Raw genomic sequence first — 27562 nt, 5'->3', positions numbered from 1 at the left:
CAGCTGTTATGAGTAATTCTGCTATGAGCATTCATGTACATGTTTTTCTGTGGACATAAGTTTTCAGTTCTCTTCAGTATTTACCTAACAGTGAAGTTGCAGGGTCACATGGTCACCTGTGTTTAACTTCTGAGGAACTGCCAAATAACTGTTAATGTTGAGCATCTCTTTATGTGCTTATTAGCCATTTGTAGGTCTTCTTTGGGAAAATGTCTGTTCACATCCTTTGCCCATTTTTTAATTGGGTTATTTGTCTTTTTATTTTTGAGATGTAGGAGTTCTTTATAGTATATTGTGGATGCAAGTCCCTTATCTAATGAATGATTTGCAAATACTTCCTCTCCTTCTATGGGTTTTCTTTATTGATAATGTACTTTGAAGCACAAAGGTTTTAATTTTTATGAAGTCCACTTTATTTTTTTCTTTTGTTGCCAGTACTTTTGGTGTCGTATGTAAGAAGCCATTATCTACATGCACAAAGATGCACATACAAGAAGGCTCCCTACACACTCTGAAATAGTAATAAAATTTAAAGAAACTAACTGTCTATCAAAAGGAATATGATTAAATAAATTATCACACACACAACCCTAAAAGGAACCATTGCTTAATCCAGGGTAACAGATATTTTTGCCTAGGTTTTCTTACAAGAGTTTTATAGTTTTAGCTCCTACATTTAGTTCTTTGATCTCTTTTGAGTTAATTTTTGTTTATGGGATGAGGTCTGACTTCTTTCTTTTGAACCTGGATATCCAGTTGTCCCAGCATCATTTTTTGAAAAGATTATCCTCTCCCTATTGAATTGTCTTGGGACCTACATTACATCCTAAGAACAAATGCGTACAGCTTTGGAGAACAAATATTACAAAAGCCAAACTCACCTGCAATTTGGATTTTCTTAATTTCTTTAACATTCTCTGTCCGTTTGTTTCTTCGTGAAGGAAATGTGGAAAATTAATCTTTCCAACTGTGTGTGTCAGGGTGTCTGAGAAGGAAGGAGGTAAAGAGTACCGGCATAAAAAGTAGTAATTTCATAAAAATTTTTTCCAGGATGTAATTTCACACAGAACGAAACTGAATAAGAAAAAAGGTGGAGAAATGCAAATACTGAATAACACTGACAACCAAGGGATCAAAAGTTTGAGTAAGGAGAGAAGAAAAACACTGGAAACATATCAGCAGCTTTTTTATCTTTTACAGGTGAGAACAATTTCTTTCACTGTGAGTTTTGGGTAAATGCTGTGTCCCTGTTGGTGTTTTACAGTAGATCTTGTTCCATGCTAAGGCTATAATAGTTTACGTGTTCTGAGCACTATTAAGTACCAAGTGCTATTCTAGGTGCTTTATATACATTATCTCATTTTAATTCTTAGTACAACCCTGGGAACCATCAAAAAATAATTTACTGATATTCCTGTATTACATGTGAGAAAACTGAGACACAGCCAGTAAATGGTAAAGCAAGGGTATCGGGACCCTGGCAGTTTGACTTAAAACTTCAGCCACGCTCTTCGTGACTACATTATACTGCAGTTATCGGCAGAAACAGTATAAATCTAATAATAACATAAGCAGATGCTGTCAAACATGAAAAAATTAAAGTAACTGTATGAAAAACAGATCTGTACCAGAACCAGACTGCCTTTCTTTTGAGGAAGGAGCCAGAGAGTTTGGATTAGGGAAATGGGATGCCTTTTTTATTTCATTATTTCCATGGCATGACTGTGATCTAAGTGAACAGTAATTTTCCATTGCTTCAATAGTGTGGGTGAGAACTAAGCTGAACTGGTTACGGCTGGATTCTGTCTGGTGGACTAGTTTTTTGTTTGTTTGACCATTGATCAACCTCATCCGCCCACCAGCACGTACAATTAGTCCCAAAGGAAACAGTGAGCGATAGTGAGAGATTGAAACAAAGCCTCCCCTCGGCAGGAAAACTTTCCCAAAAAAGGTGGATCAGCAGTTCTTCCTTGAAAGTCAGGTGACCCTGGGGCCGCTGCTGGTGGCCGTGAATCCGTCAAGGCGTGGAGATGCTTGAATCTTTGCTTGAGGACGTCGCTGGCATTAGGTGCACAGAGAACACATTACCCAAAATATAAATGAGGTGTGGCTAGCCCCGTTGAGAGAAGAGACGTTAATTTTGGTGGAGTTGAGAATTCTCTACTTAGAGTGGAGAACAGGTGTAGTACTCCAGATGTCCACCATGTGGCAGCATAGAAGGAAGAATGTTAAAACAGAATTGTCCATGGAATCCAATGCTTAACAACAGCTTCCTTTCCAGAAAGAAAGGGGGCTCGCGCTAGGCAGGGAAGGTTTTTTGTCTGCTGAAATTAGGTTAATAGGCATCCACCAGTTAGAAGTTTAATTTTAAGCATTTATCTTTTTTTTTAATTAATTTTTATTGGAGTATAGCTACTTTACAACGTTGTTAGTTTCTACTGTACAGCAAAGTGAATCAGCTATACGTATACATATATCCCCTCTTTTTTGGATTTCCTTCCCATTTAGGTCACCACAGAGCATTGAGTAGAGTTCCCTGTGCTACACAGTAGGTTCTCACATTTATCATTTTTGACATCCATGAACTTCCAAGTGTATGAAGCTTCTTTAGGATTTAGTTTTCTTTTGTTGGATTTTGATAGAATTTGTGTCATTTAGGAAGGTGAAAATTTAGTCACTGGCCTAAGATTTGTATAGTTTACCCTGTTACGTAAGTGGAGGCTCATTAATGGGAAGGAGAAAAAGCATAGGAGCGTGTTTAGAATAATTCCACAAGGTTTATTCCTTAAACGATCCAAAACTGATAGAACCAGATCATGACCATTCAGTTGTACTGAGTGAAGTGTCAAAAAAATCATTTATTTTTCTTCACCTTTTCTCCTGTCTGCTTTGGAGACATTAACCCAAGACCAATGAGGAAGCTATAGAAAAGCAAACGGCGTGGATCCCTTTCGCCTTTGGAAATTCTTAGCCAAAGTAGCAGGTCAGCTAGTATAGGTTTTGCTATGGGCTTGTCTCTTCTGTATGAGCCTAAATTTAAAGTTTTTAGGTCATCTGAGAGGAATGAGGCTTCTTCGGCTTTAGAGTAATTTTCCTTTCTCAAAAGCCAATATGCTTAGTGTGGGAAAAGAATCACCCCAGAATGCTAAGAAAAAGGTTGTCCTGAGCTGCTTATTCATAAAATTTCAGCCAGTCATTATGAGCTTGAAAGTTAAATCTAAGTGGTAAACTAAACTAGAATTAGGGTTTTCTTAAAATTTTTAAAGCCAAACTGCTTGAGACTCTTAAATACTGGTTTCCATGTATGGAAAATTTTCTTTTCTCATCGGAAGGAAGATGAAGAGTAGGACTATCAGATTTCTCTGTCACCTTAATCTTATATTTTTTCTTCTAACCTCCATCTGGTGTAACTCCTTCAGAAAAACCACATTACCACGAAGACTGGTGCTACATCTCTTGAACTCCATCCTAAGCTGAGCTACATGTCAATTTTTTAAAATTCTTGTCCATCTTTAAATTTTTTTTTAACATAAAGAGATTCTCTCTTCAGATACGAGGTCTAACAGCCACCCCCCCCCCTCTTCTCTTCTTTTTATCTTAGCCTTCTGGGGTGATTCTTTTCCCACACTAAACATATGGGCTTCTTGTCAGGTTCTTCTGGCACTTCCCCCATGAACTATCCTGACCTTCACCCCTCTGTTCAGCCTCCCTGCCTCACTCCTACCTTCTCGTGCTTTCTAAAACATCATGGCCATCCCACTGTCTCCACATATAAACGTATCCTTTTCTTTTTCTTTCTTGTCTCAGAATATGGGATGTTTCCTTCTATTCATTCATCAGTCCTTCTAGGACAGTCTATCTGGCTCAGCCCTTGGTCCCTTCTTGCCAGTCTCTTCGGATACCAGATCTATCAGCCATCCCCCGCCTCCTGTGTTTCTGCAATAAATATTACTGTGTGGCTCCAAATGGTGTAGAGTGTACATAATACAATTATACTCCATTAAATATGTCATGATATAGTATATAAAATTTAAATCCTACCGTAACTTTCTAGTATAACTTCCTATAGTTTAGTATTGGTATTACCTGCTACCTTTTAAAGTCTTAATATGTGCCAGATACTCTTCTATATGCTTTATACATAATAAGTCATTAAAGTGCAAGGAACTGGGGACTCCTCTCTGCTTTTAATAATATATTAACATATAGTTTTGTGGGGGGGTGTTTCTTCTTCTCACTTTCCTTCAGACAAATCCTCTGTACCTCGCTAAGCTGATTTTCCAGATGCCACAGAACAAGTCAACTAAATTTATGGATACTGTTATTTTCACCCTATACAATTATGCTTCCAATCAACGGGAAGAATATCTACTCCTCAAGCTTTTTAAAACTGCTCTGGAGGAAGAAATAAAGTATGTATATAAGTATATATATAAAAATACCAATACCTTTTGTTAGTGGTGGCTATCTCTGATTTACTAAAATAATTTTAAAGTTATTCTTATAAGTTATTTACACATATTAAAATTATCAAATTTCTTGAGAAATTGCCACATCATCATAGATATATTCAGGTACAGCTTTCTCCCAGCAGTGATATGTTTTCTAATGCTAAATTCACTCTTGATTTTGCAAGTGTACAAAGCTCTTTGAAAGTCAGTGAGGTTTTCCCTGGTGGCGCAGTGGTTAAGAATCCTCCTGCCAATGCAGGGGACACGGGTTCGAGCCCTGGTCCGGGATCCTGCATACCGTGGAGCAGCTACGCCTGTGCGCCACAACTGCTGAGCCTGCGCTCTAGAGCCCGCATGCCACAACTACTGAAGCCCATGCACCTCGTGCTCTGCGACAAGAGAAGCCACCGCAATGAGAAGCCCGTGCACAGCAACGAAGAGTAGCTCCCGCTCACTGCAACTAGAGAAACCTCGTGCGCAGCAACGAAGACCCAATGCAGCCAAAAATGAATAAAATAAATAAATTTATATTAAGAAAAAGTCAGTGAGAAAACCTAATTAAAATTATGTGAGTAGTAAAGCCATAAACAGATGAGGATAATGATCTCTGCTAAATAGTTTTTCCTTCTTACTGGAATTTAAGCTGCTGCTAATTTATTTTTTACTCAGTTAATGTAAAAAATATGTAGGCAGCTATAATGAATGGGGGGGGGAACCCATGAGAAATGCCTTTAGCCAACTAGATGGATCTTAACTGCCTTCCTTACTTCTGGATCCCTTAAACGATGCTAATCCTATAGGTCTCTGAAGCTATTAGCCAGGCACCTCTGCCCTCATGCTGTCTATAAGGCAGCATGAGAACTAGGATTCATGAGAAATAGCAATGCTATGCAGTAGAATAAGGTAAGTACTAAGTGAATGATAAGCACAGCGTAACAGAGCAGAGGGATGGAAAGAAAAGTGCCAATACAGTCAATCGATAAAGATTGTATGGAAGAGAAAGGAGTTGACCCGAAACCTTGAAGAATATCTACAGTTTTTTTTTTTTTTTTGGCTTTTTTTTGTTTTCTTTTGTTTTGTTTGCGGTACACCGGCCTCTCACTGTTGTGGCCTCTCCCGTTGCGGAGTACAGGCTCCAGATGTGCAGGCTCAGCGGCCACGGCTTACAGGCCCAGCTGCTCCGCGGCATGTGGGTTCCTCCCGGACCGGGGCACGAACCCGTGTCCCCTGCATCGGCAGGCGGACTCTCAACCACTGCGCCACCAGGGAAGCCCTATCTACAGTTTTTATAAAAAGAAATGGAAAAGGGAAATAAGGCACTATGGTGATAGAAACAGTATGGGCCAAGGGGCAAGAAAGAAAGTAGATTAGTCTAGCCAAGAGGTGACTTAATTAGTGACCACCAGGAAAGTAAGGTTGGGTCAGATCATGGGAGACATTGAGTATAGGCCCAAGTGCTGAGGCTCTTTTTACTTTCTGGGAAGGTGTGCAAGGTTTTTGACGCGACCACATTGAGTTTTTAGAAGATTGATCTGCTAGCCACATATGAGCAGGGTGAATTGGAGCTACACAGTTCAGGGAAATGGTGGGGGGCGGGGGCATGCATAGGAAAAAGGCACAGATTAGATTTTCAACACTGAGTTTGAGTTTTAGGTGTAGAACATGTGGGTGAAATATTTCCAATATCCAGCAGAATATTGGAAATTCAAGGCTAACTCCAAGGAAAGAGACAGGGAGCATCCTAACTTGTATACCGTCACCCGGTATTACTATTAGTCTAGGTCCATTTTTAGTTCATTCCTGCCTTCTAGATTGGAATTAAAGCTGAGAAATTATTCTTAGATCCTTAAATTTCTTGAATAAGTCATCTTACAAATGATAGCTTCCTTTTTTTAAAATAAAAATAACAAATGGGGGATTCTGAGACCCACTTTATTAATGGACAGTCAGTCTTCCAATAGCCCTGATAAATTAGAATCAGGACATGCATTGTAGATCCTGCTCTACAGGCCCTGTTACCACTGCAAACCTTTGGCCAAATAGGTCAGGCATGTTGTCTAGTGATGGAGGCAGATAGAATGGTCATACTTAGAGAGAAAGCTTTGCCTTAACTTCCCACAAGTTTCAGACTCAGAGGTTGTATTACAAAAGACAGCATGTGGGCCATGTCCACCAGAAGTCTCCTTTGGCTCAGGTGTGCTCACCAAATAGAGATGGGAGATAGCTTCCATTTAAATCACACCGTCTTTGATCTTCAATGGAGAAAAATACAGCCCCCCAAAGCCCTTGCCCGCCAGAGAGAATATACACTGTTTAAAACTCTATCCATAGAGGCAAACCATTTTGTTTGGTCTGGGCCTTTTTTAGGTCAAAGGTGGACCAGGTCCAGGACATAGTTACTGGGAACCCTACAGTCATCAAGATGGTCGTCAGCTTCAACAGAGGTGCCCGTGGACAGAACACACTGCGCCAGCTTCTGGCTCCGGTGGTGAAAGAGATCATTGATGACAAATCCCTGATCATCAACACAAGCCCCGTCGACGTGTACAAGGCCTGGGTGAACCAACTAGAAACACAGACTGGAGAAGCCAGGTAGCAAAGCCTGGGTGATGCTGGTTTTCAGTCATGTTTTACAATCATTTTTATGTGTATATTTATACATACTCTTAAACTCTGTTAAGCTCTGTTAAAAGAACAAAATTCACTGTGCACAGTCAGTTTTCAATCTAAGATGTTGTTACCTCCCTTAACATACCCATGCAGGCCACATTCTTGGACTCTTGCTCATCTTAAGCAGTACATGGTATTTTCAGATTTCGGTACCAGTTGATTCCCAAAGCCACAATTTCTGTAGTTCTTTCCCTTCGTTTTTCTTTGCTATTTCTAAACCTAGGCCTAGACCTAGACATAGACCTCTTCACCTGATAATACCTACATTTTTTTTTTTTACAATTACCAAGTGAGTAACTTGAACATGTAAGCCTCAACAAGCCAGGTGGGATTGGCTTATTCTAGGTAGCGGTCTGTTGATCCAAGCAATCCCAGCTTTTAATTTCCTGCAAAAGGACGCCATGTGAAATCATTAAGATATGCACAGAGAATTACATGGGTGGTTATCACAGCACTGTTTGTAATCACAAAAGTTGGGGAAGGTCAAAATATTTAGCTTTGGGGAATCTGTTAAATAAATGTTTATATAACATAATCGAGTAGTAAGTAACTATTTGGAATGGTGGTATAGAAATATATTTGTTGCCTGGGTAAACTGTTCATAACATAGTTCTTGGTTGTAGTTTGGTACAGTGACTCATTTTCTGCATCAAAAAAAAAATGCATGTATATACACACACGTAGGATCTATACGGGATGTGTATAGACACGAACTGCATTACACCCATATACACACATGCGTAGCAGAGAACCAGAAAGTTATACACTAAAATAAGGAAAAGTAGTTGTCTCTGGGGTCAGTATTGTTTTCTTGTTGGCTTATATGCAAATTTTTCTGTAAAGAACATACTGCTCTTTATAATTTAAAAGAGAGAGGGGGAGAGAGAGAGAGAAAGTTAGCTGGGTCTACATTACCTGGGTCTGCCTGTTATTTTGCCAGAAGAGCCCAAATGGAGAGCCTGGAGTCACCCTACTGTCCTGGTGGCAGAAGGTTCCATGTGGGTTCTCCCCTGCCCCAAGCAAACATTTTATCATTGGAGTTGGTGGGCAAACTCTACTTCACAATACAAAGCTTGATGTGGCAAGGATACACATGCTTGTACCTAAGCCCCCAATTAATCAGAAGCCCTCATTGTGGTTTCAGCAACCTGCCTTACGATGTGACCACAGAACAAGCTCTGACATACCCAGAAGTGAAAAACAAACTGGAGGCATCCATCGAGAACCTGAGAAGGGTCACCAACAAAGTCCTGAATTCTATCATTTCTTCCCTTGATCTACTGCCGTAAGTTGTATATGTAGCAGCTTTAACTTTCTTCGCTAGAAGTTCTTGAAATACTATGTAAAATAAACCCCTGTAGTGAAGATAGGAGTTTTCCTCATATTGCATTTACTAGTTTAAAAGTTTGCCAACATTTGCACTTTAACTTCCTAACTGTTCTCCAAAGAGGGAACAGTACAAAACAGCGCTCAGGTATGATCATCCGTGGCAGTCCTGTGATTCCGTTACCATCTCATTTTGTGTTTAATTTTTAGGAAAACTGCTTGGCTTTAGTTGACTGGAACAATTGCTGTGTGTTTCTTCCTCACTTAGCCTTTTTCCATTATTTTCTTTTGTCATCTGTTTTCCATGTAGTTATGGATTGAGGTATATAGCCAAAGTACTGAAGAATTCGATCCGTGAGAAATTTCCCGATGCAACAGAAGATGAGCTATTAAAGGTAGATTTTCAAGGGTGATCTCACCATAGCTTCTCTTGGGGGTAGGAGCCAAAATTACCAACACACCATTTTGTAAAATTTTTCCCCTTGTATGACTTTTTTTTTTTTTTTTTTTTTTTTTGCGGTACGCGGGCCTCTCACTGTCGTGGCCTCTCCCGTCACGGAGCACAGGCTCTGGACCTGCAGGCCCATCGGCCTTGGCTCACGGGCCCAGCCGCTCCACGGCATGTGGGATCTTCCCAGACCGGGGCACGAACCTGTGTCCCCTGCATCGGCAGGTGGACTCTCAACCACTGCACCACCAGGGAAGCCCTGTATGACTTTTTATAATAAGCTACAATTCTTCTATTCTAATGGCTCTCAAGATTATTGTTATGAGGTTAATTGGGAGCTCTTATACATTATTGAGGCTCTTTATATTAGAGAATTGGGGGGGGCAGTAGCATATTTTCACCAAAAATAATTTTAACTATATTAGTAATGTGTGATTATATTCACTACCTTTACTTAACTCCTTGTTAAGATTCAGGTCGGAGAATGATTTGCTGTCTCAGGAAATGTCAGTTAATATTAACTTTTAAAAAACCCTCCAAACTCTTGAGTTTTCTCTCTCAAAAATAGTCTTTTCTTCTACATCCCTCCAGATTGTTGGAAATCTCCTGTACTATCGGTACATGAACCCAGCCATCGTCGCCCCAGATGGCTTTGATATCATCGACATGACAGCCGGAGGTCAGATAAATTCCGACCAGAGGAGAAACTTGGGATCAGTGGCCAAGGTCCTTCAGCATGCAGCCTCCAACAAGCTCTTTGAAGGAGAAAATGAGCATCTCTCATCTATGAACACTTATTTATCAGAGACGTATCAGGAGTTCAGGTGAGAGGTATCGTTACCTTTGGAGAAACTTGCAGGATGGTGGGCAAGAGGAATGTGTGTTCAGTGCCCAGAGCTGGGCTTGGGGGCAGGAACCTCAGGGGGCTGCATGCATTTCTTGTACTGCTTGTTGCTGTGGGGAAAGAGGAGGGAGGCCGAGCAGGCCGGGTTACTTCTGCCTGGTGTTCCCCATCCCCCCACCACCCCCAGTGCCCCTGTTACATTGAGTCATCCCCATGTGTATGATTTCTGCTATTGACAAGAAGAAATATTTAATCTTCTTGGTACGCTATAGGCTTGTAGTACTTAGAATTAAAGAAATCAAAATAGCTAACTTCTGCTTTTCTGAACTTAAAAAGAGGGTATCATTTTGTCCATTCAGGAAAAACTTGCCTTATCTGCATCAAACAATAGTAGGAAACTGAGTATTTGGTTTGGGATGGTTGGGAGAATCCAGCTTCTATGTTTGTTGAGGATTGTGTGTGAATATGTTCTGTTCTGTTCTCGAACATCTCTTAAATATACATGTAAGACTTAAAGTCTATTGACTTTATAAGCTCTCCAAATTGTATCATTAATCATTCCACGGGGATACGGGAGGAGGATGAATCTAGCAGGAAGATTCACTCACCCTGAAGCTCTCTGAGGAAGCACGTTCATCTTGGCGTTCACTTTCTCTTTTCTGCCATTCAGCCAGTCATACAAGTATGACATCTATGTGGCCTCTTTCACGCCTCACTTGGAAAATGATAATTTCCCATTCCTCAGTTTTCCTCTAGATTAGTGATTTATCTGTTAACAAAGATAGTTCATGATCATTAATCTCTTTCTGGAATTTGTGGCCTCTTGTGAGAAATTTTCCCCAAAGCCTCTTACTATGGGAACTCTTGATTTTCTCAAGCTGCTAATTTTAGGTCTCCTCACTGACTAAAAAAGTTACATCCATTTCTCACAAATCCTTATCTGCTATTAGAGCCTCTTTTTACTTCCTTTTTTCTCAGATTATTCCTACCAAACATCTAAGTTTCCAACTCTTCTTCATGTAAAAGGAAATAAAACCAAAAGCCTCCCCTCATCTCTTATATTCATCTATTTTTTTTCTCTTCCACTCATATTAATCCTTTGTGTTCCTCAGCAACCATGAAAAATTATAACTAAAAAAGTGCATGAAGGCCAGTTGTCATGTGGGAACATGGCTGCCTGCCATTTACCCTGCCCCGGCCTTGGGGTGGGAAGGCACAGGTCTTTCTGGTGTACAAGCCTTGGGTGCCCTTAGGAGATACACCAAGGATAATTTCAGGCATATGAAACATTTGCAAATTTATAGAATAAAATATCCACTCTACCTGTGCAAAGAATCCCTCCTAAACCATGATCGCAGCACACCTGGCGTTTCTCCATCTCTCTGTTGAAATCTGCTGTAGCTTAAAATAGCAGACTTTTTAGAGTCTGAGCACTGGTGGAAGGGAACCTTGTATGTATCTGTGTGTCTGGTCTTAACAGCCTTTCCAGCCAGCAACTGCTGTCTGGATCAACTAAGAGTAGAGTAGGCTTAACTTGAATTTTTGTCAAATTGGTAACAGAAACTCTGAAAGGGTGTTGAAATCCCCAGGAGTTTGTGCCAATTAAAGTAGCAAATTTGACTAATTGCTTTTTGGATTGTTTTCTCTACGAAGACTTGATTCTTAGATCAGGGAACATCAGTACTGACATTTTTGTGTAGATTTCAGGGGGCATTTTTAAAATCATATTTTTTAAATGACTTGCCCATAGTTTGATTACCTTGGGTCAGTCACAGGGCCTGAGGCCCTAAATGCTCTGTCTGTTCCTTTCCGAGGACCTGGGTCCAACATCCGGAAACATGGACTCGGCTTCGAGGTCCAGAGCCTGCCTTGGAAGGTGCTGGAACAGGTCCCCTGAGGTGTGCAGTAGAAAACAAAGCACTAGCCATCACTGAAGATTTCCTCACCATTTTGATAAAGCCATTTTATTCACAAATTTGACTCTGTCTTAAGACTTTTGGTTTTTTTTTCCTTTTTTAGGAAATATTTCAAAGAAGCATGTAATGTCCCTGAACCAGAAGAAAAGTTTAATATGGATAAATACACAGATGTGGTGACAGTCAGCAAACCAGTCATTTATATTTCAATTGAAGAAATCATCAGCACACATTCAGTAAGAGAGGTTGGAGGAGGGTCTTAGCAATGGACACGGGGTTCAAACGTCTGCTCTTGAAAATGTTTAGTTTCTACAGGGTGTTACTGTAAGCATGTGCTCCTACTTATGTTCTCAACCTAAAAAAAATTTGACCCTTATTCATTGACTAATCTCCTTTTCCCGAACAGGAAAAGTTTACTTTTGACGTGATACATGTATTCCCTGACTCTTGTGCCTTAGGAAAACTCCGTCTGTCAAGCAAGGAAAGTTTATTTCTTCCGTGATCCAGTTACAGTCAGGTGGTGAATGTGCAGTTTAAGCCCCGAACCCGGGCAGCCCTGATATTTTCTCCACCCACCAGGGCCACACTGCCTGGACCCCAGAGTCGGTCTCTCCCCCTTTCAAGAATTCTCTTCGCATTTCTCGTAATTTTCTGGGAAAATGAGAATGCTCCCTCTCTTCTAATGTTGGGACATAAAGAGGGACGGGATTAACAGGCTGCTCCAGGTTGGGGAAAAGAAGACATACACCCCACACCCCAGCAATAGCCGCCTACAAAGAATGGCTTCTGTTGTTCTGGAAAACCCCATTTCTTAGAACCAGGCACTGTCAGTCTGCTATGTCATAATGTCTCCCTCTGGTTCACGTGCAGACATCACCACCATCAACCATTAGCCTGTATTAGGTGCATTTTGAGGGCAGGGCAGTTTTCTCGGCATGGTGAGGGTCTTTGTTTGTTTGCTTAAGACCAGAGCTTATTTCCCGAACCAGCTAGGTTCTTAAAGCATAACCTTTTCAAGAACAGTTCTGGACGTGACTGCTCCAAGCTAAGGTCCTGAGGACATGCGAGAAATCCGCCCAAGACCTCCAAAATCAGAACCTGCATTCTCACAAGATCCCAGGTGACTCAGATACACACTGACGCTCAAGAAGCCCTGGTTAAGGATGCACCCAGCTTCAAATGATACACACAACTGGCGGAAAGCACGGCAAATACACAGCTCTTAAAGGGCCAGCCCCTCCCCCCACCAAACCAGATATACTAACAAGCGGCAAAATTGGCTGCTCAAAATTTCAGTCTTCATTATTAAACTCTTTTAAGTAACTAAACTTTAAATATGAGTTGGAAAGAAAGATTGGATCTACTTTTGATTTCCCTCTTTCAGGGTTGGGACAGGGAACCTCCTTGACATTTGCAACAAGCTCTCCATCAGTGTTTTCTTTTTTTTTTTTTTTTTTTTTTTGAGGTACGCGGGCCTCTCACTGTTGTGGCCTCTCCCTTTGCGGAGCACAGGCTCCGGACGCACAGACCCAGCGGCCACGGCTCACGGGCCCAGCCTCTCCGCGGCACATGGGATCTTCCCGGACCGGGGCATGAACCCGTGTCCCCTGCATCGGCAGGCGGACTCTCAACCACTGCGCCACCAGGGAAGCCCTCCGTCAGTGTTTTGAGTGACCCTAAACAAAAGCAGATCTGAATGACCAGCTGAGGGGGGAGTGAGTGTGTTGATTAAATAAAGAGGCTATACTTGTTTTCCCTATATATAAACACCCCAAATCACCAAGCAATCACATCCAGTATATGCACCACTTGCAAAAATAATTTTCTAATGAACAAGTAGACTCATTCATAGTTGAGCCACAACCCATTTATCTATTTTTTATGGCACATTTTTTATTTCAAAAAGATGTCCACACATTGGCTGCACATGTGCTGAGGGCAATAGCCACATGCAGGAAAAGTGAGGGATTCTTTCCCAAGGAGAGCTGAGAGACAATGTTACTGTATTAATTTAGACTGTTACTCTTCAAGGAGAAATAGTCTGTTCCTTTTGTTAACAAGAGTTGAAAACAGAATCCAATCCTGGGAAACATAACTTGTAACCCGTTTGGAATTCCATCATGTGTGATGTTGGAAGCAGATGTAATAACATGGGAGAAATGTAATTGCAGGGAAAGACTGTCCTTGTTTACTGTCTGTCTCAAGTGAGGAGGTGTCTACATGCAGACACAAGCACGGCAGCACCACGACTTGCCACTCCTGTGGCCGCATACTTGTCCCTTGTTCTCTAAGGAACATGTAGAACATTAGCTCTTTAAGGAGACAGTTTCAGGAAATTTTGATGTTCTGTCATTATCAGAATAAAGAGTAGAAGCTGGCTGCCTAAATCATCCCTTCCAGAGACAGCAGCCCATCAGCTGTCCCATCTCTTCAGAGAACTGGAACATAAATTTATCCATCTTGCTTATTTTGTTCTTGTCTCTGACTTACCTTACCCCAAAATATCCTGTGTACTACTTCCAGATTTCACCGTGTCTTTCTGTCATCTGTGTTATTTATATAACATCTTTCTTTAAATCTAACCATAGTAGAAAAACTAGCATGTCTTACAATGGACAGAACTTTAAAAGTAGTTGAATATAGTTGCTTCCTTGAAGCTATGCATCTGAGGCCCCCTCTCCCTCTCTTAAAAACCCAATTTGTAAGTATCAGGGAATGTTAGGGAAAATTCAGCATTAAACAGATAACTCTCTCCTTCACTAATCTTAAAGATTAAAAGAGAATGGAGGGCTTCCCTGGTGGCACAGTGGTTGAGAGTCCGCCTGCCGATGCAGGGGACACGGGTTCATGCCCCGGTCTGGGAAGATCCCACATGCCACGGAGCGGCTGGGCCCGTGAGCCATGGCCGCTGAGCCTGCGCGTCCGGACCCTGTGCTCCGCAACGGAAGGGGCCACAACAGTGAGAAGGCTGCGTATCGAAAAAAATAAAAAGAGAATGGAAAAGGAAGTAATCAAGGCAGTGTTGTACTGGCATAAGGATAGACATACCAGTCAATGAGATAGAACTGAGAGTCTAGAAACCTTCAAATCTGTGGTCAATTTGTTTGTTTGTTTGTTTGTTTGTTTTTCCGTACGCGGGCCTCTCACTGTTGTGGCCTCTCCCGTTGCGGAGCACAGGCTCCGGACGCGCAGGCTCAGCAGCCATGGCTCACGGGCCCAGCCGCTCCGCGGCATATGGGATCCTCCCAGACCGGGGCACGAACCCGCGTCCCCTGCATCGGCAGGCGGACTCTCAACCACTGCGCCACCAGGGAGGCCCTCAATTTGTTTTTGACAAGGAACCAAAACAGTTCAGTGGGCAAAGAATAGTCTTTTCAACAAATGGTTCTGGGACAACTGGAAATCCACATGCCAAGAATGAAGTTGTACCCTTTCCTTCCACCCTATACAAAAATGAACTCGAAATGGATCAGAGACCTAAATATAAGAGCTAAAATTATAAAACTCTTAGAAGAAAACATAGGAGTAAATCTCTGTGACCTTGGATTAGGCAATGGTTTCTTAGATATGACACCAAATGTACAAGCCACAAAAGGAAAAAAAACCAAAACAAAAAAACAGATAAATTGAACCTCCTCAAAGTTGGAAACTTTTGTGCTGTAGACATTGCCATCAAGAAAAGACAACCAAGGGAATGAGAGAGAATAATTGCAGATAATGTATCTGTTAAAGGACTTGGATCCAGAACACATAAAGAAAACCTACAACTCCATGGTGAGATAAATAATCCGATTTAAAAATGGACAACTGTACATCAAATGACACAGTGAACACAGTGAAAAGGCAACCTACAGAATGGAAGAAATATTTGCAAATCATATACTGTATCTGATAAAGGGTTAATATCCAGAATATGTAAAGAATTCTCACAATTTGACAACAACAAAAAGCAGCCCAATTTTAAAATGAGCTACAGACCTGAATAGACATTTCTCCAAAGAAGATTTAGAAATGGCTGACAAGCACATGAAAAGATGCTCAACATCACTAATGACTAGGGAAATTCAAATCAAAACCACAATGATTTTGCCTCGTATAATAGAGACAGCCTATAAATCTATCATTTGGTTTGGAAAAATAAAAAAATAAAAACACGAGATACCACCTTACACCCATTATGGCGGCTACTATAAAAACAAAAACAAAAACCGGAAAATGTGTTAGCAAAGATATAGAGAAGTTAGAACCCTTTTATACTATTAGTGGGAACATTAAATGGTACAGCTGCTATGGAAAACAGTATGATAGTTTCTCAAAAAAATTAAAAACAGATTCACTTCTGGGTATATACTCAATAAAAAGAGTCAAAGAGACATTTGTACCCTCCTGTTCACTTCAGCATTCATCGTACAGTAGCTGAAAGGTGGAAATAACCAAGTGTCCCTCGACAGATGATTGGATAAACAAAATGTGGTACAGACATACAATGGAATATTATTCAGCCTTAAACAGGAAGGAAATTCTGATACATGCTACAACATGGCTGATCCTTGAGGATCTTATGCCAAGTGAAATAAACCAGACGCAGAAAGACAAATACTGTATGATTCCACTTATATGAGGTACCCAGAGTAGTCAGATTCAGAGAGAAGAAAGTACAATGGTGGAACGAGGAGTTGTTGCAGAATGGATACAGAGTTTTCGTTTTGCCAAATGGAAGAGTTATATAGATTGGTTGCACAATAATGTTAATGTACTTAACACTACTGAACTATACACTTAAAAATGGTTAAGATGGGGCTTCCCTGGTGGCGTAGTGGTTGAGAGTCCGCCTGCCGATTCAGGGGACACGGGTTCGTGCCCCGGTCCGGGAAGATCCCACATGCCGCGGAGCGGCTGGGTCCATGAGCCATGGCCACTGAGCCTGCGCGTCCGGAGCCTGTGCTCTGCAACGGGAGAGGCCACAACAGCGAGAGGCCTGCGTACCACAAAAAAAAAAAAAAAAAAAAAAAAAAAAAGGTTAAGATGGTAGGTTTTATGATGTGTATTTTACTACAATTAAAAATAAAAGCATAAAAATAAAAGTTTTAAATGGGCAAGCGATCTGAATAGAGATTTCTCCAAGGAAAATATACAATAGCCAATAAGCACATGAAAAGATGCTCATCATTATTAGTCATCAGGGAATGCAAATCAAAACCAAAATGAGATAACTTCACACCCACTAGGATAGCTAGAATTAAAAAGTCATGTAATAATAAATGTTGGCAAGGATGTAGAATGACTGAAACTCTCATATACTGCTGGTGGAGATGCAAAATGGTCCAGCCACTTAGGAAATCAGTTTGGCGATCCTAAATGTTAAACAGCGTTACTATGTGATGAAGCAATTCCTAGATATGGGCTCAAGAAAAATGAAAACATGTGCACAAAAAAACTGGTCCATGACTGTTCACAGCAGCATATTCATAATAGCCAAAAACTGGAAACAAATGTCCATCAAAAGATGAATGAAGTGCGATATATCCATATAATGGAAACATTTTGGGGGGATAAAGAGGAACAAATGCATACTACAACATGGATGAACCTTGAAACCATCATGCTCAGTGAGAGAAACCAGTCACAAAAGGACACACATTGTATGAGTCCACTCATGTGAAACATCCAGAACAGCTAAATCTATAGAGACAGAAAGGACATTAGGAGGAAGGGGTAATACTGGGGAGTGACAGCTAATGGGTACACAGTTTCTTTTAAGGTGATGAAAATATTCTGAAATTAGATAGTGGTGATGGTTACACAAGTTTTGAATATACTAAAAACCATCATTATCATAGGTTTTAAATGCGTGGATTTGATGGTGTGTTAATTGTATCTCAATAAAGCTGTTGAGAAAAAAGAGATTAAAAATGGAAAAGACTAATTTTATTATATGATTCAGTGTTTTGTAAGTTAGTTACTCAAAACAACTAAAATTAGATTTCCCATCACCAGGGATACCAGTCCCACACTTTGGAAACATTGTTTTAATTTAACTCTAAATGAAAACAAGAGCAGCTGTGTTTTCATAGCTGTGCCCCCAGAGTTACTATGTTTCCTCTAAGACCTGGCAAACACCCAGCAGTGTTCCCCTTAATCCATTTTTGGAATTCTGAAAGGAAGAACCAGCTGGTACATCTAGGTCTCAGGTCAAGGAATCATATGGGCATTTCTGCCATCCATACCCATGAAAGATCTTCAATGCCAGACAGATTGAAATAGCTAATAGTGGTGATTTGAAAAAATATATAGTGTTTGATTACTGAATAATTTTTCTCTGAAGAGATATGGAAATGCCCTTACAGTTTGCTACCGTATTAGCCAAGAGACTTCTGTGTTGTTTTAGACTCTTTCGCCAACTTTGACTTTTTTTTTGCTTTTTTATTGATGTCGTTGATTTACAATGCTGTGTTAGTTTCAGGTGTACAGAAAAATGATTCAGACTACTATATATGTAGTCTTTCAGATTCTTTTCCCTTATAGGTTATTACAAAATATTGAGTATAGTTCCCTGTGCTGTACAGTAGGTCCTTGTTGGTTATCTATTTTATATATAGTAGCGTGTATATGTTAATCCCAAACTCCTAATTTATCCCTCAACTTTGACTTTTGTATAAAATGGAGGGAGCACAGGATTTAGGTGGAAGAAGGTTGCCTCTTGGCAGATCTTGCAAGATCTTGCTGAAAGAGTGTTTATGAACACCTTTCACAAAACTACAGTTTCTCGATGAAGAGTGGACACTTGCCTCTAAGATAAAATGCAAGCTGTGTCTCTCTGTGGTCTCTAATTTTAATATATGTCAGACTTGTATTTAAGGTTCAAACAATATCAGAAAAAAGTTATCATGAAAAACTGGGAAGGGAACTATGTAAATATGGTAGCCATTGAGAACTAACTTTTATTTTTGTATGTGTGTTGCTTTCTATATAAAGCTCCTGTTGGAACACCAGGATGCGATTGCCCCTGAAAAAAATGACTTACTGAATGAACTTTTGGAATTGCTGGGAGAGGTACCTAATGTGGAATCTTTTCTTGGTAAGGGCTTCTTCCCTCTGGTTTGTATTTGATTGGTTGGTTGGATGGTTGGTTGGTTTTCCTATCCTAGATCAAAAAATCTTTTTAATTTAATACTTAAGTTTATTTAAAGGATAACTACACTAGCCCCTTCCTACATGAAGGATTCTGTAATTCTTAGTGCGCTAGATTATCAAACAATTTGATACTCTTGAAGCTCTAGATACATCAAAAAGGATTTGTCAACCATAAAGAAAGAAAAAGAGCGAAATTTATTAGACGGTCCTTGCTATGTTCTCCAGTAGTGTCTTTTATTAACAGTTCTCTCTTTTAGTAATTTTTTTCAAATTTTGAATATTGATGTCCTATGCTATTTTAATGTTTAATTCAGAGATTTTTTAAAGTGTATTGGAATGTGTTTTCTTCTGAGGACCATGATCTCCTGTTCAACTACCGAGCCCATGTTTCCTACAGAACCTTTATCTTACATTGTTGATGCCACTGTCACAAGCAGTGAATTGGAAAAATAACAATATTTTATTCTACAGGGGAAGGAGCTGTTGACCCCAGTGACCCTGACAAGGTAAACACACTAAATCAGCTTGCAAAGACTGAGATTTCCCTTTTCCTGACCAGCAAGTACGACCTAGGGGATGGTGAAGCTATAGATGGCCAAAGCCTCATGATCAAGTAAGTTTGGGGCTTAAAGAGCACATGTCTCCAATTCTGCATCTTAAACCATGCAAATTCAAATAAGGCGAATTCCTCAAATAATCCATTTTAAAATATCTAAATATTGAAATACATTATGTTTATCCATCAAACATCTAACTAAAGAATAGTAGACTCTTTGTAATTTAAGAGGGAACTAAATATCATGACACTTTCTTAAAGCCTATCTTGTTTTGTAGTTTTCCTTGTAGTAATTTGATTCTTTTCCTTTAAGAAATGATTAACGCAGCTGGTGAAAGACCTCAGGTAGCTGAAAGGAAATATCTGTTTCAGTGGTCAAAAGAATAGTCAAGGAAATACCTTGAACCTAATTTATTTTCTGGTATAAAATGTTAACGTAAAAGGCACACATGATAAGACATAATGCTATCATCTGATTTATTAGACACCTTGCCTACTAAACTAAGCCTGGATATCTTGACCAACTTTGATTTTATTTATACTCAATTTCTTGTTCTCAAAGATTTCAAACGAAGCTTTCCAACTTTTAGTTAATACTGTACTTTTTCTGTCAAGGCCTCGTGGACATTCCACATCGGTCCTTTATATACAGGGTAAGAAAGAATGATCCATCACCATAAATTGAAACGCCATAAACTAAAGGCAGGTGCTCACCAAACAATACAGTTTTTAAGAACTAATATAACCAAAAGGATTCGTATTAGCACATTAGAACAGTTGTACATTGGGGTGAGGTGGAGAATGGAAATGGGAAATGGGGAGAAAAGGAAATAAATAAGTATTTAAACAATACTTCACACATGACTTCCAAGGTACAGGCCCTGAACTCTGAGGTTGTTTTCATTTGCGACAGAAGCTTTCTGTTCTGCCACTGACATGCTTTAGACAGTACTCATTTCTAGTTGATTTTTTCAAGATATTCAATCCCATGAAAATGGCAAAAAAAACAAAAACAAAAACTTAGTGTGCTATGTTGCAGTATGTACATATGTGCTTCTTCTACTAGGCTTGTTTATTTTGTGCTCCGATTATCTCTAAGGATCTGTTTGTTCACGTAGCCGAATACTTGAGTATCTACTCTGTGTCCATGGCACTTGTCTTGAGGCTGAGGACACAGTGGTGAGCAAGCCATTAAGGGTCCCTGCCTTCTGGGGGTCTGCAGTCTGATGGAGAGCACAGCTCACCTGAGGGACCCAAGACAAGCTGCAGGACTCCTACACAAATGTGACTTCATAAGAGTTGAGGGCAGTTCCTTTAAACTACTGATGATGAAGTCAGATTGAACTTGCAGAGACAGCTCAGGACAGGGCAACAGAAAAAAGGGGAAAAACTGTGGAAGCTGCTCCCTGGGCTCCTCTGAGCATGTGCCAATTACAAAGGTAACTGGAAATACAGATCCTGTGGCTCCACCATGCAAATTAAATTAGGCCAGTTATCCTGTGATCTCATAAGCTTTGTCCTTTAGAAGTAAGAGGAGGAAATTTTTTCATAATTAATTTTGTCTGTTACTTGAACACCATTTTCTAAATGCAGTCAGCTCAAATGTCTGCATTAATGAATGGAGATCATGATTTGGGTAGTTTAAAATATCAAATAGTCTGAACATCGTGTATATTTATACTTATTTCTGAATCTGAATCTCCATGGTTCTGTGAAGTTTTGGAGTGCACATTTCAAAAGCAAAGCCATGAAAGTCAGGTGTGTTGGGCAGCAATGAATGCCTCTTAGCCAGGAAGGCCTGGTGCATTGTCCTACTTGCCTCAGCCCTTGTGTGGCTCCCTCCCCACTGTATGCTAGAAAAAAGTACTGTCTACTTCTTTAATCACCATTCCAAGTAGAGCCAGCCAGTGGTTTTATTTATTTATTTACTTACTCTTGTATTTTGTAGTAAAATACACACAACATAAAATTTACCAATCTAACCTTTTAAAGTATACAATGCAGGGCTTCCCTGGTGGCGCAGTGGTTGAGAGTCCGCCTGCTGATGCAGGGGACACAGGTTCGTGCCCCGGTCCGGGAAGATCCCACATGCCGTGGAGCGGCTGGACCCGTGAACCATGGCCGCTGAGCCTGTGCGTCTGGAGCCTGTGCTCCTCAACGGGAGAGGCCACAACAGTGAGAGGCCCGCGTACCGCAAAATGAATGAATGAATGAATGAATGAATGAATGAATAAATAAATAAATAAATAATAAAGTATACAATTCAGTGGCACTTAGTACATCCAGAATGTTGTGCAAGCATCACAACTATCTAGTTCCAGAACATTGTTATCACCCCAAAAGTAACCCTGTATCCATTAAGCAGTCATTCCCCAATGACCCTCTATGAACTTGCCTATTCTGGAAATTTCATATAATGGAATCATACCATATGTGGCCTTTTGTGTCTGGCTTCTCTTATTCAGCATATTTTTGACTGAATAACATTCCATTGTATGGACATGCCACATTTATCATGGACATTTGGGTTGTTGCTACCTTTTGGCTGTAGTGAATAGTACTACTGTAAGCATTTATATACATCTTTTTATTTGAATACTGTTTTCAGTTCTTTGGGGTATACACCTAGGAGTGGAATTGCTGGGTCATATGGTAATTCTGTTTTGAGGAACTGCCAGACCTTTTTCCACAGTGGCTACACCATTTTATATTCCTACCAACAAAGTATGAGAGTTTCCATTTTTCCATAATTCACCAAAATTTATTTTCTGTTTGTTTATTTTGTTGTTACAGCCATCCTAGTAGTATGAAGTAGTCTCTCACTGTGGTTTTGATTTGCATTTCCCTGATGATTAACAATGTTTCCATGTGCTTGTCAGCCTATCTTCTTTGTAGAAATGTCTATTCAAGTCTTCTGCCCAGTTTTTAGTTGGATTGTTTGTCTTTTTGTTGCAGAGTTGTAAGAGTTCTTTATATGTTCTGGATGGCAAACCCCTATCATATATATGATTTGCAAATATTTTCACCCCTTCTGTGGGTTGTCTTTTTATTATTGAAGTATAGTTGATTGACAATGTTGTGTTAATTACTTCTGTACAGCAAAGTAATTCAGTTATATATATACATTCTTCTTTTTAATATATTTTTCCATTATGGTTTATCATAGGCTATTGAATATAGTTCTTTATGCTATACAGTAGGACCTTGTTGTTTATCCATTCTATATATTAAAGCTTATATCTGCTCCCAACCTCCCACTCCATCCCTCCCCCAGTCCCCCCACCCCCCCGCTCCGGCAACCACCAGTTTGTTCTCTATGTCTGTGATTCTGTTTCTGTTTCATAGATAGGTTCATTTGTGTCATGTTTTAGATTCCAAATATGTGATATCATATGGTATTTGTCTTTCTCTTTCTATGTCACTTAGTATGATACTCTCTAGTTGTATCTATGTTGCTGCAAATGGCATTATTTCAGGGCTGTCTTTTTATTCTCTTGGTAATATCCTTTTCTGTAGAAACGTTTTTTAACTTAATGAAATGCAGTTTATCTATTTTTTGTTGTTGTTTCTTATGCTTGTGGTGTCATATATAAGAATTCATTGCTCAATCCAAGATCATGAGGATTTACTCCTGTGTTTTTTTCTAAAGTGTTCTATAGTTTCAGCTTTTATGTTTAGGTCTGTGATCCCTTTTGAGCTAATTTTTGTGTATGGTGGAAGGTCGGGGTCGAACGTTATTCTTTTGCATGTGGGTGCCCAGTTTTCCACCACCATTTCTTAAAGAGACTATTCTTTCTCCATTAGATGGTCTAGACACTCTTGTCAAAAGCCAATCTACCATACATGTATGGTTTACTAGACTCTAAATTCTATTCCATTGATTATATGCCTATCCTTATGCTAGAACCACACTGCATTTATCACTGTAGCTTTGTAGTAAGTTGAAATTGGGAAGTATGAGTCTTCCAAGTTGTTCTTTTTCAAGATTCTTTTGGCTACTTGGGGCTCCTTGCAATTCCCTGTGAACTGTAGGATCAACTTTTCCATTTATATAAAAAAGGCTATTGGGCCAATGTTTTAATAGATTCAATAATTTACCACTTTCATAGCCCTCTGGGGTCTAGAAAGCCTTCCTCTGGGCATACTTCGATATCCTGCTGTTAGCAGAGCCCTTCACTAAGCAGCCCAGTGGATCATCGTGGATAACAACTTGAAATGAAGACTGACCAAGTAGCCTTCTCCAAAAGTGGAATTTGGGTATTGCCCAAAACAGTCAGTAGAGTTCGCTCCATGATGTTAGGCTAGCCTTCCTTCCAAATACATTATACCCTAAGTATATATTTCAAAATCTTGATACTAACAGATAATTATAAAATGTGTCATTGACAAGGAGCTTGGAGACCATCTAGTCTGAGTCTTTATCTCTGAGGTGAGGAAATTAAATTCTAAAATTATGGAAAGCAAGTAGATGGGCACTGACATGCTTTAAATTCATAGGCCATTGATATTCCATTGATAGATGCTTGGAAATACTGATTCGAAAACTCTTATGGGGATGACTTTCTTCCAAGCTAATAAACCAAATTCCTAACTCAAACATAAAATATAGTTCTTGAAACTCTTCATTAGAGAACCAAATTTAACTGAAATCAGACAGTGCCTTTCAGAAGTTACTAAGAAGTGGACAGTCATGGAATGCAGAGCTGTTAGAGATAAAAATAACTGGCTTTTCTCTATCAAAAAACTATTTTGCCTCCTTGTTAAATAGGTTGTGTTTTTAACTTTCAAAATGCCCCCCTTATTATTAATTGCAAAATCACTAGCTTTCCAGGGATGAGTAATTCATCTTCATGAGGGTCCCTGAATAAGGCACTATTAATCCTTATGCTTGTAAACTTAATTCCATGCTAGTGTCATAATTCTTAATAATTAGATGAGGATGAAGATGATAATAATACCAAACACCTATGTAGTGCTTACCATGTACCAGGGACTGTCCTACAGATATGGATATAGATAATAACAGATAACAACATGTATAACATAACAACAGGCGTGAGTCATGTAATACTCTCAGCAACTCCAAGAAGTAGAGGTTATTACCTGGGTTTTATGTAAGAGGAAACTAGGCACAGAACAGACAAAACCCTTTCCTGGTAGTATAGCTAGTAAGTGGGGCATAGGTTCAAATCCAGACAGTCTTAAACCTTTCCGGGCCTACACTCTTGATCACAAGGTTTTACAACTTGAGGGCAAGGTCACTGTCCTTTGCACTCTTAGGGATCATAGAATAAACAATAAGAATGATAGCAGAGCAGTTATTGTATACCTGATGCTGGGGCATTGCTTCCCAGGCCACAGAGAAGGAATGATATAGAGTAAGGGACATGAAGGCACATGGTGGAATAGGAAGAAACATTCTATTTCTGTTTCCTTTCCATATCTTTATGGAATAGGGAGCCTCGGTTTGGGCTATTGCCATTTTGCTAATTCTACCAAGCATGGTGGTACTAAAAGGGCAAACGGACAAAAAAGCCTGGTTGAGGAGTCCTAGGGAGACCTGGGATTACAGCCCCAATCTCACACATTAGCCATTGGACTCTGAGCAAATCACTTCCCCATTTGTTTCCTCATTCATCAAATGGAGACGAGGGGAGATGATGGGAAAGGGAGGACTCTGGTGAGTAAATGATGAAGTCACACAGTGACACCTTATAAATTATAAAGAACTGTACAATTGAAAATCTCTCTTGGGCTTCCCTGATGGTGCAGTGGTTAAGAATCCGCCTGCCAATGCAGGGGACACGGGTTCGAGCCCTGGTCCGGGAAGATCCCACATGCCGTGGAGCAAATAAGCCCGTGTGCCACAACTACTGAGCCTGCGCTCTAGAGCCCGCGAGCCACAACTACTGAAGCCTGCGAGCCACAGCTACTGGAGCCCACATGCCTAGAGCCCGTGCTCTGCAACAAGCGAAGCCACTGCAATGAGAAGCCCGTGCACCACAAAGAAGAGTAGTCCCCACTTGCCGCAACTAGAGAAAGCCCGCGCACAGCAACAAAGACCCAATGCAGCCAAAAATAATAAATAAACTAAAAAAAAAGAAAAGAAAATCTCATTATAACTTATGATTCAACTTATAGTATGTGATCCTTTTGGCCTTTATTAAGCTTGCTTTTCTATGAAAGTATGTGTGTAAGTAGACGGCATTATAGATGGCTTTTATTCATACTTAGCTGCCTGAGTGCTTAAGTCGTCATCTCTTAAGAATTTTTTTCCTATCACATAATTCAGTTTAGGCATCTATCATCCCAGTTGCAAGATTTTCTTGCTTTTAGTCCAAGCTGGTATGAGCAGTAAATGGCTAAGGAGATATTCGAGGTCTGGTGATAAAAATGTATAATCATGTTATTAGAATTTTAAACAATTGGAAATATATATATATATATTTGTGTGTGTGTGTGTGTGTGGTACACGGGCCTCTCACTGCTGTGGCCTCTCCCGTTGCGGAGCACAGGCTCCAGACGCGCAGGCTCAGCGGCCATGGCTCACGGGCCCAGCCGCTCCGCGGCATGTGGGATCTTCCCGGACCGGGGCACGAACCCGTGTCCCCTGCATCGGCAGGCGGACTCTCAACCACTGCGCCACCAAGGAAGCCCTGGAAATATTTTTTAGCTTCCACAAACACCAATTCCTTTTCAACCTTGGGCACACTGTAAGGCAGATGGCAGAGGGGGAGGCTCAGGAATGGTCCTGGTCAGAATGTGATAACAGACACCCTTTGAGTACAATGGCCAAACCTGAGGGACCACACCAGTTTACAAGCACCAGGCAGTCTCATTCATTGACCATGGGATTTGAGCAGAGCTATGATGAAGAAACTCCCTGGTGTATTTCTTTTTTTCTTAACTTTCCTAATTCAGGGAGGGTGGCAGAGTTTGGCCAGCCTGTCTTACCTATTATATGAACAGCCATGGGCCAAAACTTGAACCAGTTGATTTATGCTGGTCAGACCATATCTAGACTATTGTGTTTGCATTAAGGTGGGGGAGGGGACATGTCTTAAAGTCATTGGCAAACTGAAATGTGGGCAGGACTGGAAACTCTCTTTAACTCCTATTGTGAAGAGGTTTCAGGAACTGAGGGGTTTCACTTGGAAAAAAGAGAAGAGGGGATGGAGACACAATTCTGGCACTCTGCAGGTTGATGAGGGGCTGATGATGAGGAAGGGGAAATCGACTTGTTTCCTGCAACTCTAGAAAATAGGATGTGACCTTCTATAACGATTGAACCTCTTAGGTCTTAGCTGACTCATTTGTAAAATCAGGGATTGGACTGTTGCCCAAGGTTCCCCTCAGTGCTGATGTCCTGTGATTCACTGGGTCTAGTGAGTGGGCCGTACTGGAAGGCAGGCCTCTCAGAGTGGGCTTCCCATTTAAGAATGGGCTGTTCCAGTGCTGTGCTCGCCAAAAGAGATTAAATGTCAGCCACACAGTTACTTTAAGATTTTCTGGAAGCCACATTTTTAAAAGAAACAGGTGAAATTAATTCTAATGTATTTATTTACCCCAATGTATCCCAAATGTTGTCATTTCAATATGGAATCAGTGTAAAAAAATTGTTAATGATACATGGTACTTTCCTTTTTTTATACTGAGCCTTCCAATTCTGGTGTGTGTTTTGCCCTTAATGCTTATCTCAGTTTGAACCAGCCATGTCTCAAGTGCCCACTGGCCACCTACTGACCAGTGGATGCCATCTTGGGCAACACAGCTTTAGTGACCATGGGAGTGCTGACCACATGTCAGACCCTAGAGAGAGGCTTTACATGCATCTTTCATTCAGTCCTGAGAGATTCCCATTACCTAAATGAAAAAAAAAAAAAAACCCACTCTAGGGACTTTATAATTTGCACAAGTCCACACACCTAGTAAGCAACAGGAACCCTGATTCAACCTTAGATCTGTCTGACTCAGTGCTCTTAACCATTAGGCATGCCACAGGGTGAGGTACTGAATTCCCTGTCATGAAACTGGATGGTTATTTACATGTAAGATGTCTGGGGTAGAACTTTGGCAGTGGGTTCCAGCGGAGGCCCGACATAAAGTAGAATTTCAAGAGAAAGGCTGTGTGAGCAGTTTGTCCTCCAGCCACTCCTGAACAAATAAACATTCTTTGTCCCTAACAGGGCATACTTAAGTGACCTTGGTCATTTTGGT

The 27562-nt window shown here is 40.4% G+C and overlaps 1 protein-coding gene across 1 annotated transcript in view; it reads left to right on the top strand.

Moving 5' to 3' along the window:
- Positions 1-27562, top strand: part of IQGAP2 (IQ motif containing GTPase activating protein 2) — a 291384-nt gene that overhangs the window by 249840 nt on the left and 13982 nt on the right. The window contains exons 22-30 of the mRNA XM_082624118.1: positions 1051-1200; positions 4249-4412; positions 6819-7043; positions 8266-8406; positions 8758-8842; positions 9487-9719; positions 11759-11891; positions 18631-18733; positions 19261-19402. Coding sequence (XP_082480244.1) covers positions 1051-1200; positions 4249-4412; positions 6819-7043; positions 8266-8406; positions 8758-8842; positions 9487-9719; positions 11759-11891; positions 18631-18733; positions 19261-19402 — 1376 coding nt within the window. The remainder of the gene's footprint in view (positions 1-1050; positions 1201-4248; positions 4413-6818; positions 7044-8265; positions 8407-8757; positions 8843-9486; positions 9720-11758; positions 11892-18630; positions 18734-19260; positions 19403-27562) is intronic.

This window comes from Mesoplodon mirus (genome assembly GCF_964341445.2).
Source record: "Mesoplodon mirus genome assembly, chromosome: 5".
Classification (NCBI taxonomy): domain Eukaryota; kingdom Metazoa; phylum Chordata; class Mammalia; order Artiodactyla; family Ziphiidae; genus Mesoplodon; species Mesoplodon mirus.
This window is presented reverse-complemented; position numbering and strand designations above follow the sequence as displayed.